The sequence below is a fragment of the Balaenoptera musculus genome, chromosome 5, assembly GCF_009873245.2.
Source record: "Balaenoptera musculus isolate JJ_BM4_2016_0621 chromosome 5, mBalMus1.pri.v3, whole genome shotgun sequence".
Classification (NCBI taxonomy): Eukaryota; Metazoa; Chordata; class Mammalia; order Artiodactyla; family Balaenopteridae; genus Balaenoptera; species Balaenoptera musculus.
This window is the reverse complement of record NC_045789.1, coordinates 68,155,217-68,172,970: the sequence shown is the minus strand read 5'-3', so window position 1 is coordinate 68,172,970 and position 17,754 is coordinate 68,155,217. Positions and strand designations below refer to the sequence as shown.

At 40.2% G+C, this 17,754-nt stretch overlaps 1 protein-coding gene across 1 annotated transcript in view; it reads left to right on the top strand.

Moving 5' to 3' along the window:
• Nucleotides 1–2,727, top strand: part of CWH43 (cell wall biogenesis 43 C-terminal homolog) — a 51,373-nt gene extending 48,646 nt beyond the window's left edge. Inside the window, 1 exon segment of the mRNA XM_036852858.1 lies at nt 2,474–2,727. Within this exon segment, the coding sequence (XP_036708753.1) occupies nt 2,474–2,561 (88 nt within the window). The 3' untranslated portion in view covers nt 2,562–2,727.
• The last annotated feature ends 15,027 nt before the right edge of the window (nt 2,728–17,754 follow it).

The following is a 17,754-nucleotide window of genomic DNA, read 5'->3' as shown; positions in this document are numbered from 1 at the left end:
AGGAAGCTTAGGCTGAGGAACATAACTTCATCAGGGTTACGTGGCTGGTCAGTGACAGAGACAACAAGTGGGAAGGAAGCCTGTTAGTATCATTGGGTTGCTGTGATTCTCAGCGCTGGCTGCACTTAGACTCACCTGGAGAGCTTTTAAAAACTCCCTCTGCCTGGGTCCCACCCCAGACCAATTCATCAGAACCTCTTGGTGATACATGGGCTTTGGGTTAAAAAATAATCTTTCCAGGTTATTCCAATGTGCAGTAAGAATTGAGACTATGGAGAGTGGATTATTTATTTCCATTACAGATACTCTACCCTCTGAAATATGTTGGGTGTTGTTTAGTTTTAAATAGAGGTTATCTGAGAAATCTATTTGCAGCAAAACATGTGATTTGGAATAGTTGCTCTTTTTTCCTCCCATGACTGGATAATGAGAGGAAATGTCTGCCTCAAACCAGACCCAGAATATGTCATATACCTTGTTAGTATTATTTGACATTTCTACTACTTTTACCAACTAGTAGCTATAGAAACTTCTCAGATGTCATTTTGTTTGGGGGGGAAATGACATTTATCCATTCTCTTTTTCTTCCTTGTCTCTCCTTACAAGAAAAAACTGTATCAAAGTGTAGGCAGCAAACGTAAGGAGAGCTATAGCCAAGTCTCGATTTGCTTCAGTCACTGTATTTGACCTTGCCCTTTGTAACTGCAATGTGGCTGTGAAGAGCATGGGCTCTGGGGAAAAGCTGCCCAGTTCAGACCTTCACTTTTTGCCAGTGAACAGCTGCGCAACTGTGAGCAAGTTGCTTAACCTCTCTAAGCTTCAAATCTCATCTGCAAAATGGGAAAAATAGTAGTGCCTGACTCTTAAGTTTTTTTGAGGTTTGAATGACACACAAAGTTCTTAAAATCGTGCATGGTAAATCCTCCAGAGCCAGTAGCTGCAATAGCAGCAACAGTATTTGTAGCAGTTAACAGTAGAAGTAAAATAGAAAGCTTGCCTCCTTTTGTTGACTGAGGTGACTTCTTAAATGGAAGCTCAAAGATCTGGGAAGAAAAAAAATTTTCCTGTTTCCTTCTTCTCATATCAGGAGTGTGGAGAAGTCCAAATAAAAATATTTTTGGCTTATCACAGCTGCAGATTGATCCACACCAACCATGAAGGGTGCTCAATCTGCTTTCTCACTCAGTTTAATTATGAAAATAACAGAAGCATAAGTAGAAGGTCTGCTTTAAAATTCCTTATAAAATATATACATATGAAAATTTATAAAATAGAAATAATCAAAGAATCACAAAAAATCCCATTCCTTAATTCAACAAACAACCATTAAGTACCACGATGCCAGTACCATGCTAGGCCTTATGCTGGAAACTGAGGACAGAGTGGTGAATAAGACCAAATCTTTGTCCTGTGGCGCTTATGTTTTAGTGGGGAGATAAGCAATTCAAAGATTATCACTGGTAATATTTTTGGATACATCTTTGCTTTTTTATATGCATATATATCTATATATCACACAATTATCCCAACTTTGTAAATGTATGAAACATATATATGTGTAGGTGTGTTCATTCTATTTGTTAATCTGATTTTTTTTACATCCAAACAGTATATGATGAACTTCCTTCAGTAATAAAATACTCTTCTGAAAATATCTTTAATGATTGCATAATATTCCATTGTATGGATATACCAAACTTAGCTAACCAATTGTTTTATTGCACATTTAGCCTTTCATTATTACAGAAACTCTTCCAGGGACTCTATATCTTTGGGTATATCCTTGATTTCTTCCTTAGTACTCGGTTCTAGTCATGGAATAGTACAGTGAAAGGTTTAGCAAAATTTTAATATCCCTTATTGTTGTTTTGAGATGACAAAGTAAACAGATCTCCTATCTCCTACATTATTGTAGTCATTTGGATATTGCAATTGCTGATTAAGAAAAGGAAGTCATAGCTTCCTTTCCAGTGCCTTTTGTATTTCATCATACCAACCAGAGCTATATAATTACCTAATTATTCATTGGCAAAGTAAATCATTAATCTGTAGCACCTGAGCACTGTAGAAGCCTTAGAAATTGCAATTTTACCAAAATAGATTTTATAGATGCATAAATATAACATGAATAACATCCCTTCACCTATAAAATGGATATTATTCCCACCGAGAAAGGGAGAAAATCCAGACTTATTTTTCACAAATGTTTTCAGCCAATAATTCTCAAACAGTTGTGCTTTTGGAATGATCCATAATCATGGAATGAGGACTTTGAAGGTTAAAATTTAGTATGCCTTTTCCATAGGCATGAATCCTTTTTTTTTTCTTCATTTGCTGTTTTATAAATTAATCGTATCTCTCCTGGTTTTATGATAGATAAGTAAAACCACAATAGATTATGGTTAAATTTTACATAAGAACATATCTTTTGGAATAGTTTTTACATATCAACTACTTTTTTTTTTTTTTTTAGATTTGGATCTTACAAAGAAGGACATAATTTTGAGAACAATCATCATTTTCATGTGAGTACTCCCAAATACTTTTTAGGAACTATTTAGAACAGGAATTCATTGACCACACAATCCTAAGGGAAATAAAAATATAAAGATAAAAAGAAGAGATAAACTAAAGCGGGAAACTATACACAAAAAAACCCTTGATTTTGAAAAAATATGGTATCTATGCAGTGGGAAATTCTATCACTTTATAACATATATTGCTAAATACAAGCATTTCTCCAAATTGTTTTTCTTAAATATTTGATAAAAAATAGAATGTGGGGTAACCTAAGAAAGTTTTACTATGAGAGAGAAAATAACAAAAATGTCTTACCTTTTTTTTTTATTAATTAATTTATTTATTTTTGGCTGTGTTGGGTCTTCGTTTCTGTGCGAGGGCTTTCTCTAGTTGCGGCGAGTGGGGGCCACTCTTCATCGCGGTGCGCGGGCCTCTCACTATCGCGGCCTCTCTTCTTGCGGAGCACAGGCTCCAGATGCGCAGGCTCAGTAATTGTGGCTCACGGGCTTAGTTGCTCCGCGGCATGTGGGATCTTCCCAGACCAGGGCTCGAACCCGTGTCCCCTGCATTGGCAGGCAGATTCTCAACCACTGCGCCACCTGGGAAGCCCTGTCTTACCTTTTTAATGCTTAAAAATAGGAAATGGATTTTTTGACTAGCTGGAAGGATTACTTACAGAAATCAAGCAGCCTTACATCCCTCTTGGAACAAAGCAGGGGAAAAAAATGTTTAAAGATTAAGTCTAATTGTTAGAAGAATAATGTGTACATATAACTGTTGTTGACTCAGCAGCTGCAGCACGCCCATTGCCATCCTTCCGTGAGCTATGATTGCGTCGTGTCTCTTCTCCGGGTTTGCATCACTCCCTGGCTGTACAGGACACTCTCTGTTGATGTCTCCAGTCAGTCAGGCCACCAGCTGTCAGGGGACATACCTCGGCACACAGAGGGGTCCCACAGAGAGAATTTTCTTCCCTAGAGCCAAGCAGGTAAGCGATGGGGAGAATTCAGCCCAAAAGCATTATCTCCATGAGGAATAGTGGTTTGAATGTTGTTCAGGGGGGCACACATTACATCTTGGAGCTAGAAGGGCCCTGAATGTTGTTTGATCTCTTGGGGCAGAGATAAAAATTCTAAGAGAATTTCCAAAGGTTTTATGTCACAATCTAAGGAGGTTCCTGGGATCTATTTAATAAAAACGTGTTGAGCACATCACCATATGCAAAACACGATGTCATACTGTGGTGGTTTTAAATATGTCCACAAGTGATTTGGCACTTTCTTCAAAAGGTGGGGCCTGACTGGTCTCTTTCTGAGTGTGGGCTAGACTTAGTGACTCACTTTTGATGAAGAGAATAATGTGAAAGAGGGGGCATGTGACTTCTAAGCTTGGGTTTTAAAAGATTGTGGCTTCTTCTGCCTCAGTCTCATCCTCTTGGATCTGAGAGAAGCCAGGTGCCACATCATGAGCCACCCTGTGGAAAGGTGGGGAGGGACTGAGGCCTCTTGCCAACAGCCATGGGTGTGAGCTACCTTAGATGCGGAACCTCCAGCCTCAGCCAAGCTTCAGATTGTACTTCAGCCCTAGCTCACATCTTGACTGCCACTCATGAGAGACCCAAGTCCAACCACCTGGCTTAGCTGCTCCTAAATCCTTAACAGATAATAACTGTTGTTTTAAGCCATCTGTGTTCAGATCTTCCTCGACTTATGATGGAGTTATGTCCTGAAAAACCCATGTAAATTGAAAATATTGTAAGTTGAAAATGCGTTCAATACATCTAACCTACCAAACATCATAGCTTAGCCTAGCCTACCTTAAAAGTGCTCAGAACACTTACAGTAGCTACGGTTGTGCACAATCATCTAACACAAAGCCTATTTTATAAAGAGTGCTGAAAATCTCATGTAATTGACTGAATAGTGTACTGAAAGTGAAAAACAGAATGGTCATCTGGGTACAGAGTGGTTGTAAGTGTGGGTTACCCTGTGATCGTGTGGTTGACTGGGAGCTGCGGTTCACTGCCCTGCCCAGCATCACGAGAGAGTATTTGTACTGCATATCACTAGCCCAGGAAAAGATCAAAATCCAAAATTCCAAGTGTGGTTTCTACTGAATGCATATTGCTTTCGAATCATCGTAAAGTCAAAAAATCCTTAGTGGAGCCATGGTAAGTCGGGGACCATCTGTATTTGGGTAATTTGCTCTGCATCAGTAGATAACTAACACAGCCCTTGAAACTATTCACATTTAGGGAACTCTGGGAACCTGGCAACAACAAACATATTTACTTAGCATCTACTATACCCATAGTACAGCACTGGGCACGTGATGGTGATAGGAGGTATCACTTAAGTGAAAAAGACACTGCCCTTTTCTCTGGATCCTCATCACCAAGTTTGGGAAACAAAAAGATGCAGAGACATCTTGAATGGTAACTATTGACTCTTGACTCTCTATTGAGCCAAGTACTTTACCAACATTATCTCCTAACAACAATACTGCAAGGTCATGTAATCCAGATGACAACTGGGGTCACTTTACCTTTTAGCTCTGGATAAGATGGACAGAACCCCCATGCCACTCCCTCCAGAAGACAGTGTCCTCTCCCAAACTTGTGTCAGTTGTGGGAAGTTAAGAGGCAAGTGACATTTGTGTGGTCACCTCTCACACAGATCTCCTTCCACTGTCATAGTTCAGTTCATAGATGGTCTTGCGCTTGCATTTCTAACACTTTGATTATGCTGCAGTACAAGGAGAGGATGCACTTAATGCACCTAGCAGTGCCTGGCACTCAGCAGGTGCTCAGAATTTCCCAAAGTTCTGGGGAGGCAAATACACAGAGGCAAGGGCTGCTTCTGACTGTGCCAAGCCAACAGAGGTCTCTGTTCTTTCCTTGAGTTCCTCAAAACAAACCAAGTAAAGCAAAGCTACTCTCACCATGTGTTTTAGTGGTAACATAAGATTTAGAAAGACAGAAGGGTTTAAATTATAAAAACTCAAAACCTCTTCGAGTAGAATTAGATATTCCCTTGTTTTACAAATCTTTTGTCTCTTCCACATCATGAAGTTTAGGAATCTCCCTCTCATCTTCTCTGGTTTCCCACAGCTCCCCCAAATTTCTGTTCATTTCTAATGCAAAGTGGATACTAGCTCTTTTTCTCAGTCTCTCGCTTGTTCATCAAGCGCTCAGGACCTTACTTTCCATCTCACATGGCTTATCTGAGGTGGAGATTTCAATACACCTCTCTCAGTAAATGACAGAGCAAGCAGAAAGTTTAAACAACACAATGAACTTAACCTAACTGACATGTATAGAACAATGAGTGTCCCAAGTAACTTCAAATTACTCATTCAAGTGTACATGGGACATTTACCGAAACTGACCATATGCTGGAGCAAAAAACAAAATTTAACAAATGTCAATTATTGAATTAATACAGAGTATATTCTCTAATGACAATGAAACTAAGCTTAAATAACAAAAAGATAATGAGAAATCCCTAAATATTGGAAATTGGATAATAAATTTCTAAGTAGTCCATGAGTCAAAGAAGAGATCAACATAAAAATTAGAAAATATTTTGAACTAAATATTAATGAAAATATGACATCAAGAGAAATAGAACCAATAGGAGATATGTATCTATATATAGATATATATGCACACACATATATGGATATATATACATCTATATATCTATAGGCTGTATATATAGAACCAATAGGAGATGGATATATATGTACATATATATCTCTATATCCATATATATCCACATGTGTATATATATATCCATCTCCTATTGGTTCTGTTTCTCTGTAGAGACAGGTTTGATATAATATCAAAACTGAAAAGAATGTTAAATGGAAAATCATAGGCCAATCTTGATCATGTACATAGATATAAAATTCCTAAGCAAAATATTGGTAAATCAAATCCAGCATTGTATAGAAAGATAATATATTATGACAAGTTAGGTTTATTCCAGGAATTCAAGGTTAGTTTAACACTTGAAAATAAACCAATGTAATTCAGAATGTAAAACCAGAAGTACCACAACAATGTATAAATGTAAAGATATATACAAAAAAGCATTTGATAAACTTAAATACTCATTTATTATTAAAAAAATAAAACGTCTTAGCAAACTAGAAATAGAAGAAAAGTTTCTTGATCCAATGAAGTGTATGTACAAAATCTTACAGTGACCAGAACAACAGTGAATTATTGAATGCTGTCTTTTTGAGATGGGGCATGAGGCATGAATGCCTGCTATGATCACTGTTTTTGATACCAGAGGTCCCAGCCAGTGCAATAAGGCTAGAAAGACAAATAAAGGGTATACGAATTTAAAAAGAAAAATAAAATTGTCATTATTTCAGACTACATGATTGTTTTTGTGAGAAAAACTCATCAGAATCTACAGGTAAACTTTTAGAATTACTGGAAGCATAAATCAAGTGGAAAACACACGCATTAGGATGAACTGGAAAAAACTAGCATTGAAAAGAACTGCAAGCCTGCTTCAAATCATCTAAGTCCTGTTCCTTAAAGTGTGGCCCATGGACCATCGGCACTGGATTAGTCCGGCTTCTCCAGAGAAACAGAACCAATAGGATATATGTATATAGGAAGAGATGTATTATATGAAATTGACTCATGCAATTATGGAGGCCGAGAAGTCTTGCAATCTGCTGTCTGTAAGCTGGAGACCCAGCAAAGTTGGTGGTGTAATTCAGTCCAAGTCCCAAGGCCTGAACCAGGGAAGCCAATGGTGTAGAATCCAGACTGGGTCTGAAGGCCCGAGAACCCGGAGTGCTGAGGGCAGGAAAATGTCAATGTCCCAGCTCAAGCAATCAAGCAGGAAGAAAAACAGTGAATTCCTCCTTCCTTCACCTTTTGTTCTATTTAGGCCCTCAACGGATTGTATGATGACCACCCACACTGGGGAGGGCCATCTACTTTACTGAGTCCACGGATTCAAATGCTAATCTCATCCAGAAAACCCTCATAGGCACGTCCAGAAATTATGTAATCTGGGTACCCTGTGGCCAGTCAACACTTAAAATTAACCATCACGCTGACATCACCTGGGTTTTCTTTTTAAATTGTGTAGTCTCAAGGCTTGCCCCAATTCTACTAAATCAGAATTTTCACTTTAACGAGATCCATAGGCGGTATGTGTGGACATTAAAGTTTGAGAAGCCCTGATTTTAGCTGTCCCCAAAATCTCAAGCCCTGAACTGAAATGAAGGTGATTCTGGATGGCTCGTGCCCCTAGACACCTGGCAAAATAAGTAAATAACATAAAATAAAATACAATTAACAATCCTCTTATGAGGAAGATAATAGATCTCAAATCATTTTTGTAAATAATTCTTTCATATACAATGTCCAGTCCACAATCAAAGATGACAGAGCACACAAGGAGATAAGACACCCATAAACCACAATCAGCAGAAATAACAAGGGAAACAGACTGACTGAGGCTTTAGGTATGGGATTTATCAGATATAGACTATAAAACAACTATGCTTGCTGTGTTCAAGGGCCTAAAAGCCAAACTTGAACATTCCAGCAGGAAAATTACTCTTTTGTAAAACTATACAAAGTGACACAGCAGATTTGAAAAAAAAAAAAGAAAAATTCTAAAACTCTCAAAAATACTATAATTGAAATTAAGAATTCAGTGAACGCTTTAACATCAGAATAGACAAATAGCTGAAGAATTGGAGGATAGGTCAGAAGACACTCAGGTCCACAGGTCGAACAGGGCTAGGGAATAGGTCCCAAGGAATAGGGGTAAGGGGAAAATTCAAAGGCATCTGTTTAATATTTGCAAAGACACTATCCTTGTTCTCCATATAAATAAACACATATTTAATAATCCCTTTATACCGTCATACAGTAGTGTGCTTTGTTCAAGTCAAAGTGTACACCTTTCACTAGTTTTAACAGAAAGTTCACAGAGCCCCGGTATTATGTAATCCCCTTTAACCTGATGATGATTATTCCAATGCAAGTCCAGGAACTCAGAGCACCTCTAACCAGCCCAGCCTTGCAGATGCTTGCTGTTGCCGAATCCTGGGGTAAAATGAAGGCCCTGATGTTTTGGGTGGGGTGAGGGTGTGGCTGACCACAGTTTCTCTGATGCTGGGCCCTTCTGAGAAGACTCGCCTTGGAGTAGGAGGCTGATATCAGCCTGCTGTAAATTGCTAGGAGGGAAGGTTGCCATCCTGGGAATCAAGGAGACTGCTTTGGAGACTTTGATAATGTGGCTGCACTTGAAATGATTGGTAAACTGGTATAATCTGTCAACCCAGCAAAATACAGTATGTTCTTAGCTCTCCTTTTAAGGTTTCTGAGGAAATCTATAGACCTAATTCCTCTTCAATTCCAGCTTAGTTTGTAGAGAAGTAAGGTTTGCAGATTCCTTATGTTTGCACTGCTGCCTAGCAGAGTAAAACACTATATAAGTTTCTTTTTTTTTTTAATTTGTTTTTTTGCAATAACAGAAACTCTCAAAGCGTATCTTTATAAACATTTTCTAACATTTCTGGCAGTTTTCCACTTAGATTTTTTTTTTCTTTTAAAAACTGAGCTAGCAAGCAAGATATCAAATATGCTTTTTTTCCCCCAAATTCCTTTTCAATTTAAGATGAGAATACAATTGTTTCTTTTTTTGTCTCCCCCAAATTCATATGGTCAAATCCTAACCCCCGATGTAATGGTCTTAGGAGGTGGAGTCTTTAAGAGGTAATTAAGTCATGCAGGTGGAGCCCTCATGAATGGGATTAGTGCCCTTATAAGAAGAGACAAAAGAGCTTTCTCTCTCTCTGCCCTCCACCATGTGAGGATACAAGGAGAAAAAGGCCATCTGCAAATCAGGAAGAGGGCTCTCGCCAGACACTGGATCTGCTGGCACCTTCATCTTGTATTTCCCAGTCTCCAGAACTGTGAGAAACGTTTGTTGTTTAAGCCACTCAGTCCATGGTAATTTGTTATGGCATCATGAACTGACCAAGAGAACAGATCTGATAATCCAGTGAGTCTCAACCTGGGGTGGGGGTGGTCTGTAGATTGAAGAAGGCAGAGTCCCATGGGGGAAATGGAAGCATCCAAATCTCTCCCCCTACTTTATAGTGGACATATTCTTAACAGCCAATGTCTCCTCCATTCTGGAGACCAGGCTCTCCTTTCTTCCCTGCTTGCTCTCCAACCAATTTTCTGCTTAGTGGAATCTGGCAATTCAGAGATGTGTCCTCTTGATTTCCATTCATCTCTCATTTGTTTTTGAGTACTAGTACACTTTAAAAATGATCAGATGGATTCTGGGGACACTGGAAGAGACAAGAAGAAAGGAGAGTGCTGATCTGCTGTATTGTGGAGTGGTGAATTTATCTTATTTTATACAGTTGGGTCAGTAGTTATTTTGATTTCAGTGTATTTGGGAAACATCTGATTATTTTAGCCATAGCTTCTTCTGAGCTAATAATACAGTCTCTCTCCCTCTTTCTCTTTTAGTTAGATCACTTTAATCCGTACCAAGAAGCTGAGTTAAGGCAGTGAGCTGCCTTCATTATGTGAGCAGCTAATAGGAGCAGAAACATAGTCAAGTAATTTCGGACTAAAGACATTAAAGAAGACTCTAGAATGGGAACCACCTAGTCAAGCATTGATTGATAATGCAAATAACCAGACACCCTTAATAAACTATAGCTTTTCTCTGCACTCAATATGTAGGCATAAGAGGCAATTCCTCAGAGAATATGCCCCTTTCAGAATCCTGAAATTCATAATCACAGGGCTGGAAGGGAACCTAGAGATCATGTAAATGAGCTCTCTTATTTTGCAGACAACAAAATGAATTCAGAAGCTAGGTGCCTACACAAGGATGTAGCTGAATAACAGAAAAGCTGAAACAAGAACACAGTTTTCTTGACTCCCTGGTCCAGAATTCTACATTCCCCACAGTATGCCTCATAAAATTTGGCGGGGTGGTGAGTGGGAAACATTTCCAGGGTATATCATGAGGATCTGATACAGTCATGCTTCTACACCATAAAAACTGATGCTCCAGATTGAGTTATGTCTGTCTGTCTTACGCATGTCTCTAATCACAGATGGTGCCCCAGCCCTGGACTCACTCACCACCCTATAGGGACAGACGCTGACCCTCTACTTCTGCTTCTCCTTCCTTTCCCCATTCCCCAGGGCACCAGTATAGGGCCCGTATCTCCGGTGGAGGAGATTGCTTTCCGAACCACCTTTTTGACCTCATTTCTTCCCTTCACTTTGTTCACCTGCTGTCAGCAGCTCCGTGGAAACTCTGCTTCTTCCCATTTTGTGAGATGCTCGGACCAAAGGGACCCCAAGCCCACTCGCTGGCTAACTTTGTCACTGATGCTTTGCCTGGCTGGCTGGTTGGCTGTTAGAGTTCTTCCCTTCCTCTCTTCCTCTCCCTCCCTCTTCTACTCCTCCAAGGTCATTCCCTTCCTAAGGAGGCAGGCCCTTGTCTTCGCTGGAGGCTGGAGGATACTCAAGATCTTTCTTGTCACCAAGGACATTCAGCTTCCTCTGCTCACAGCTGGGCTCCTTCTTTGAGGCAAATGTCCACCTCTGCCCCGCTTCAGATCCAGTGACTTATTTGAAGAATTAGGTCAATGCTCTCCAAATGTTTTGATGTACGCAGCCCTAACAGTTTAAAAAAAAAAAAAAGAGCATGCACTGTCAATATATTTACTTATAACTGACATACATGTACTACTATTAATCCATATGTTAAATATAAGTAAAGCTTAATTTATCTCCAATATTTTGGGGGTAAGAAGAAATATAAATTGTCACAAATTCTCTTTGTACATCCTCCTCCCCCCCTGCACACCCCAGAACTGCCGAATTGGGCAGTAGATTCTCTGGGAGCCACACATGGAATAAGTCTGGGTTCCGTAACAGTAATAACGATTGCTGCCACGTTTTGAGCCCTAACTGTGCATCAGGCATGATACCATGTCTTTACATAAAATGTTCCACTGAATTTTTGCAGGAGCTCCATGTGGTAGGCACTCTTGATTCTCATTTTATTGTTGAAGAACTGAGGCTCAGAGATGCTGAGCTTTGCCCACCGTTGCCACTAGCAAGAAGCAGGGCAGAATCAAAGCCAGGTCTCTTCTGACTTGAAGCACGTCTTAGTCACTGTGTTGTGCTGCTTCGGGGATGACAGCAAGCAATTGAGGACTAAGAACTGTGCTGAGCCCTGGACACACACAGAGAACAGGGACGCAGCCTCTGCCCTTGTAAGACTGCCATCCTACTGGGCTCTGATGTCCTGGGGGGCTCCCTAGATCTGACTGAAGAGGGTTTGATCAGGTTGAGTATATCTTCTGAGGCTTAAAAAAAAAAAGTTCACAGCATGGAATTGTTGTAGGAATTTTTTTAAACCTTAAAATGTATAATTATGCAGTATTGTAGCACATTTGGAATTCTGTTGGCTCTGAGTCTTGGAATCCTATCATTTATAGCATTCTAAGTTTCAAACACTCAACTTATAAACTAACTTTTTAATAAATTAACTTTTCACAATTTTTTCAAGAGTTTGGATTTCCCAAACAACATACTTAAACAAAGTTATTATAGCGTTTTAGAAAGATCAACAAGAAGCACTGATGAAATTTTCAGGTAATTAGAGTACCATGTTCTTTGAGTATTCTGGTTAACTGAGATTACTGCTTCAAAATACTCTCAGGTGAATAGAGTCATAGGAAAAGAAATCATTTCCCCAAATTCCTTAATGAAATAAATAACTTAAAGCCTGATGACATATTCTTTCCCAGCTGGAGATAACATTAATATCCCTTACTCACAAAGCCCTGGAGCCCATCACAGTAAAGAACGAGAAGTTGAATGTATTTCTGTTCATTTCTACCACAGATTCCCGATGGCACGTGACTTTGCATCCCTAAACAGTAATGGCAAATGTCACAAAATTAATCATTGTAAACACCTGTGTTCAGAGACTATCTGTTCTTTAATATTGACAAAACATGTCGCTTTGTAGTCTGCAAGTCCTTTTGCATTTACAATTTATTTTTGATCATCATAGTCATCTTTTTTAGCTGATGTCCTAATTATCTATTATTGTATAGTAAACATGTCTCATGGTTTTGTGGTGTTGACCTAAAACAAATAGACTGCCAGATATTTCTCCAGCAAAGATGGGTTTATTCTGGATTAGCAGAGGATTGCAATTTGGTGTCTGTGACCACGACAAGCCACGTGCAAGTCCCAATAAGGCACGGGAAGGAGACCACTTGTATAGAAGAGAAAAGGAACTTGGGAGGGCTACAGTAAACAAAGAGTCCAAGGCTGAGTCCTTGCCAGGAAAGAAGAGGAGTCTTTCTTCTTCCTGTGGGGCTCTGCTATCATCACGGGGTGTGACAGCTCTCCCTTCTGGTCTCCTGACTTTATTTAATTGAGGTTTGTTTATTAATTTTTTACAGTGGGTTAGAAATTTGGGCAGCACTCGGCGGGGCAATCCTTCTGTTCCATGTGGCATTGCCTGGGTCACTTGCTGGCATGTGGATGGTGGCGGGGCTGGACCAGAGGGTCCTAGCTGGCTTTACCCATGTGACTGTGTCTTGATGAGGAAGGCTGGAGAGGGCTCATCTGAGTCCCTTAGCTGTCTTCTCTATGCTGTTGGGTAGTTAGACTTTATATATGGTGGCTCAGGGCTCCCAAGTGAGTATTCCAGGAGGTAGAATGTGGAAGCTTCCAGAAGACTAAGACGTAGGCTCAGATGGAACAGTCACTTCTGCCATATCCTATCCATCAAAGTAGTTGCTCAATTCAAGGACAGGGGACCGGGTCCCCACCTCTCAATAGGACAGATATCGAAACGTATGTGACCATCTTTAATTGCCCACAGCTAGATTTCAGGAGGTGTTCTTTGCATTTTCTAGATGAGGAAACTAATACTCAGGCTAATTGAGTTGACTTGCCCAGAAGGGCATAGCTAGTAGGTGGGGAAGGTGAGACCCTGCCCAGGACTGCTGATTCCAAGGCCAGTATACCTATACTGCTGGAGACCTTGCTGGGCTCAAATAAATATTTTCTAAAGAACATAATATGCAACAGTGCTTCTTCTCCTCCTCCTCTTCCCCCCCTTCCCCCTCCCCCTCCCCCCCTCCTTCTTCTTCTGGCTTCTTAGCTTTTAAAATTTATTGGGGGAATTCAGGGCATTTGAGGGCTCAGACAAGCCCTTAAGTGTCTGTGTTTCTGATGGTACATGTGCCCAGTGGCTCTTTTTTCCCATTTGACCTGTTTTCTTCCTGAGGCAGGAATGAGGTAAGGGCAAGAGGGAAAAGGTGGAAGTTTTTCTGTAAGAAATGGGGGTCGGGATAATTCTATTTAGTAGCTCCAGATGCTGCCCTTAGCATTGGCTGCTGGTTCCATTACCTTGAGTTCTCAGCAAGCAAGGGGCTTCACCCATGCAAGAAGCACCATTTATTTGAGATTAATGTGGGTGGGAAATTAGTCAGGAAACAAATAGCTGGGGGACAAGGAAATAAGTATGAGCTATTTCATTGACCATTAAGAATCAGTCCTCTGGAATCTGGCTTTAAATCGAGACATTGCTTAACAAAAGCCAGAGCATGCTTCACAGCAGTTTTCCTGTACAGTATAAATGGCTTTTTTGAAAAGCACCTCCCAGTACATGGCATTTGCTCTATTGCTCAGATTTGGTCACAGGAAATCCTGGGGTTCTCTCTGGTAGAAGGCACTTTGTCTTTACTAATAAGCTATGCTTTCACTTTTCTTTATCTTAAAATGTCAAAAGATGCTTCTTTTCCTCTCTCAGTGAAGCAATGGCTATACTAACCCTCTCCTTTTTTTCTTATTATAGCAGAGCCTATTGTCATATTATCCAATATTATTTTATATTATTAATTATGTAATATTTTATTTGTAATTATAATTATAATAACAGCCTATTGCTATGGCTACTATAGCCTACTGCTATAGTATCCTTTAGATTTTTTAAAAAATTTATTTATTCATTTTATTTAATTTTTTTTTTTTTTTTTTGGCTGCATTGTGTCTTTGCTTGCACCCAGGTTTTCTCTAGTTGCTGAGAGCGGGGGCTACTCTTTGTTGCAGTGCGGTGGCTTCTCTTGTTGCAGAGCACAGGCTCTAGGCGCGCAGGCTTCAATAGTTGTGGCACACAGGCTTCCGTAGTTGGGGCTCACAGGGTCTAGAGCTCAGGCTCAGTAGTTGTGGCGCACGAGGTTAGTTGCTCCGCGGCATGTGGGATCTTCCCGGACTAGGGCTCGAACCCGTGTCCCCTGCATTGGCGGGCAGACTCTTAACCACTGCGCCACCAGGGAGGCCCTATCCTTTAGATTTAAATTTGTGCTCCAAGTCTTCGCAAATACCTCGTCTCTCCTCTTCCAAAGTGCTGGAATTTGTTTTATTTACTGAAAAGAAACCTGCCCTATTTTTTACCAGACAGCAAAAGCACTAAAGAAATCTACAAAAGCACTTTGGAAATCTACATCAGATCTAAGCAGGGAAAAATTCCCTTCCAAGTACTCCTGAATGTAACCATGCCAAACAGCATATTGCATACCTGTAGCCCAGGACTTCAAAGTAACAGCAAAATTAAAGTTCAATCAAAGCATCGTTCACTCGGAACATTTTTGCTTTGTGGATATCAAGTACCACATGTACTTGCAGTGGCTAGAATTTCCATAAAAGGAACAACAGGAGAGCTAGATTGCATTACCTAAAAGCACTGGTGGCTGTTATCACAAAGGGAAAAAAATTAAAGCAGAGGAAAGATGATAGGAGTAGAGTTAGCTGAAAATGAAAGGCAGAGTGCTTGAGCACTACCTGGGAATATTAGTGGGACCATGAGCTGTGCCCATCTGATGTGTGCCTTTATTATATCCTTTATCCACAATGTCTGAGGCTTGGGAAATTTCTGTGATTTATGAAGTGCCACCAAGCTTGCCTCTCTGGCAAGGAAAGCCACTGTGGCTCAGTTTAGTGCAATGGTTTCCAAAATGGGATCTTTCGCTCCTGGGGTGCAGGAAAAATATTAATTAGAATTACTATTTTATTCCATAGTATTTTAGTGTTTTAAATCTTGATCTGGGGGTTATGTTTATAGCAATGCTATTGAAAGTGAGGTCCATCACAGGTGGCATCGCTATCACCTGGAAGCCTGTCAGAAATACAAATCCTTGGGTCCCATCTCAAACCTACTGAATCTCTGCTGCTCTGGGGTTGGGACCCCATGGGCTGTGCTTGAACAAGCGCTCTAGGTGATTCTGATAACCACGAGACTTTGAAGAGCAAACTGGTTTTTAGTGTATATGTTTATAAATAAATACACATGGGAGATGCACTCAGACGTTTTTACTGATGGGATGCTCAAACAAAAATGCAGGAAGATGATGCAGTGATGGAAACCTGCTGACTCAAGGACATACTCTTCCCTTTTTTTCTATTTTGCTGATTAACCCTGGGATTGGGGGAAGGTATCATTTAGCCTCTTATTGTACTTTCTAGGTGAATTTAAACAAGTTACTTAATCACTCTGGAAAATGAGAATAAAGTGAGATGTTTTATCTCACAGGACTGTTGAGGAGAGTTAAGTAAGCTTGTGTATACCAGAAGCATGTAGTGAACCTTGAGCACAAAACAGATGCTTGGTTCCTCTTTTCCCATATAGCTATGGATGCCACAGCATCAACAGTGTAAGTTCTTCTGCCTGCTCTGGTAGATCTATTAGTCCCCAAACACATCAGTATATGTATGGAAGCTAAAAAAAAAAAATCTCTTACGGTCTACAGACTATAACCTTGTATATTACACTTTGTGACACCATGCCAATACAGACAGATGGAGAGGGCAGCAAATGAGTTTATTCAACATAGTTACCCTTTCCAAGAGTTGTATGTAATTTTCCATTGACATTCCAAGCTGCAAAGAATAGCAGTGTCAGTGATGCTGCACACCGTAGCAGTTCAACATCATGCTGTTGTGAGGAACAGCTAGTAAAACCCATTACTGATTATCCTCTAGAGCAAGTAGCCTCTGACTCAAGCTGTGCATGCTTCAGCCTGGCAGCCGGACACAGCTGAGTTAGCTTGTGGGAGATGATGAAAAGTATTAGCCAAAGGTTTTCTCTACGAGACCCGGGAAATGTGCCGAACCTTTTGTGTTCATAAGAATCACCTGGAGAGCTTGTGCAATTGGCACATTTCTGGGCCTCATCCCCAGAGATTTTTATTCTATCGGTATGAGGCGGGCCTAAGAATCTGTATTGTTAACAAGCTTCCCACGTGATTCTATTGCAAGTGGTCCACGCACAGGAGAATTTATGTGCCCTGAATCGCGGAGGTTTTAGAGCTGATTAGCACTTTAGAGCTCATTTGGTGTGATATTTCTTAACCTTTTTCCCTTCATGAAAGCCAAGACGATTGCCATTAAGATAAATGCATGACACTTTCTCATTAATATATTCACATTTGACAAAACCACAAAGGTTGGGAAAGACTAAAACATGCCACAACTGTTAGCAGCAGTAATTCACAGCAGACCAAGGCACTGATAAGACTGTGTTTTACTCAGTTCCCTACTGTGGAATTTAACAGTACCTCTCAAGAAAACTTATCAAAATATGAGGGAGAGAGAAAAAGTGTTAATACAGAAATGACCTTGAATCTACTGCTGTTTTAGAAATAAGTCATTAGTAATCTTGAGTACTTTATCAGTAACAGATTTCCTGGTGATACAGATCACAATTGAGACACACCCTTGTGGCAGGGTCTGCTAGTTGTCTCCTGATATTTCTTTTCCTCTGTGCTCTGGTAGAACCTCCAAATTTTAGCTGGGCACATGGACACTGAGGAAAAAATGGCTACATTTCCCAACCTCTCTTGCAGCTACGAATAATCATGGGCCTAAGTTTCTGACAATCGGATATAAGAGGAATTAGTGTGTGAGACTTCCAGGCAGTGTCCTTAAAGGGAGGGCATGCCTCTTCTCCTTTCTGTGGCTGGAATGGGAGGTGAAAGTTAAAGCAGCCGTCTTGGACTATGATGAGGAAAGTATGTGTTGAAGGTGGCAGAGGAAAGAACCAACTAGAGGGGAAGAAATAATCAAAGAAATAATAGAAAGAAAAATGTCCAAGGCTGAGAAAAGGTGGAATCTTCTGACTGAACATATCC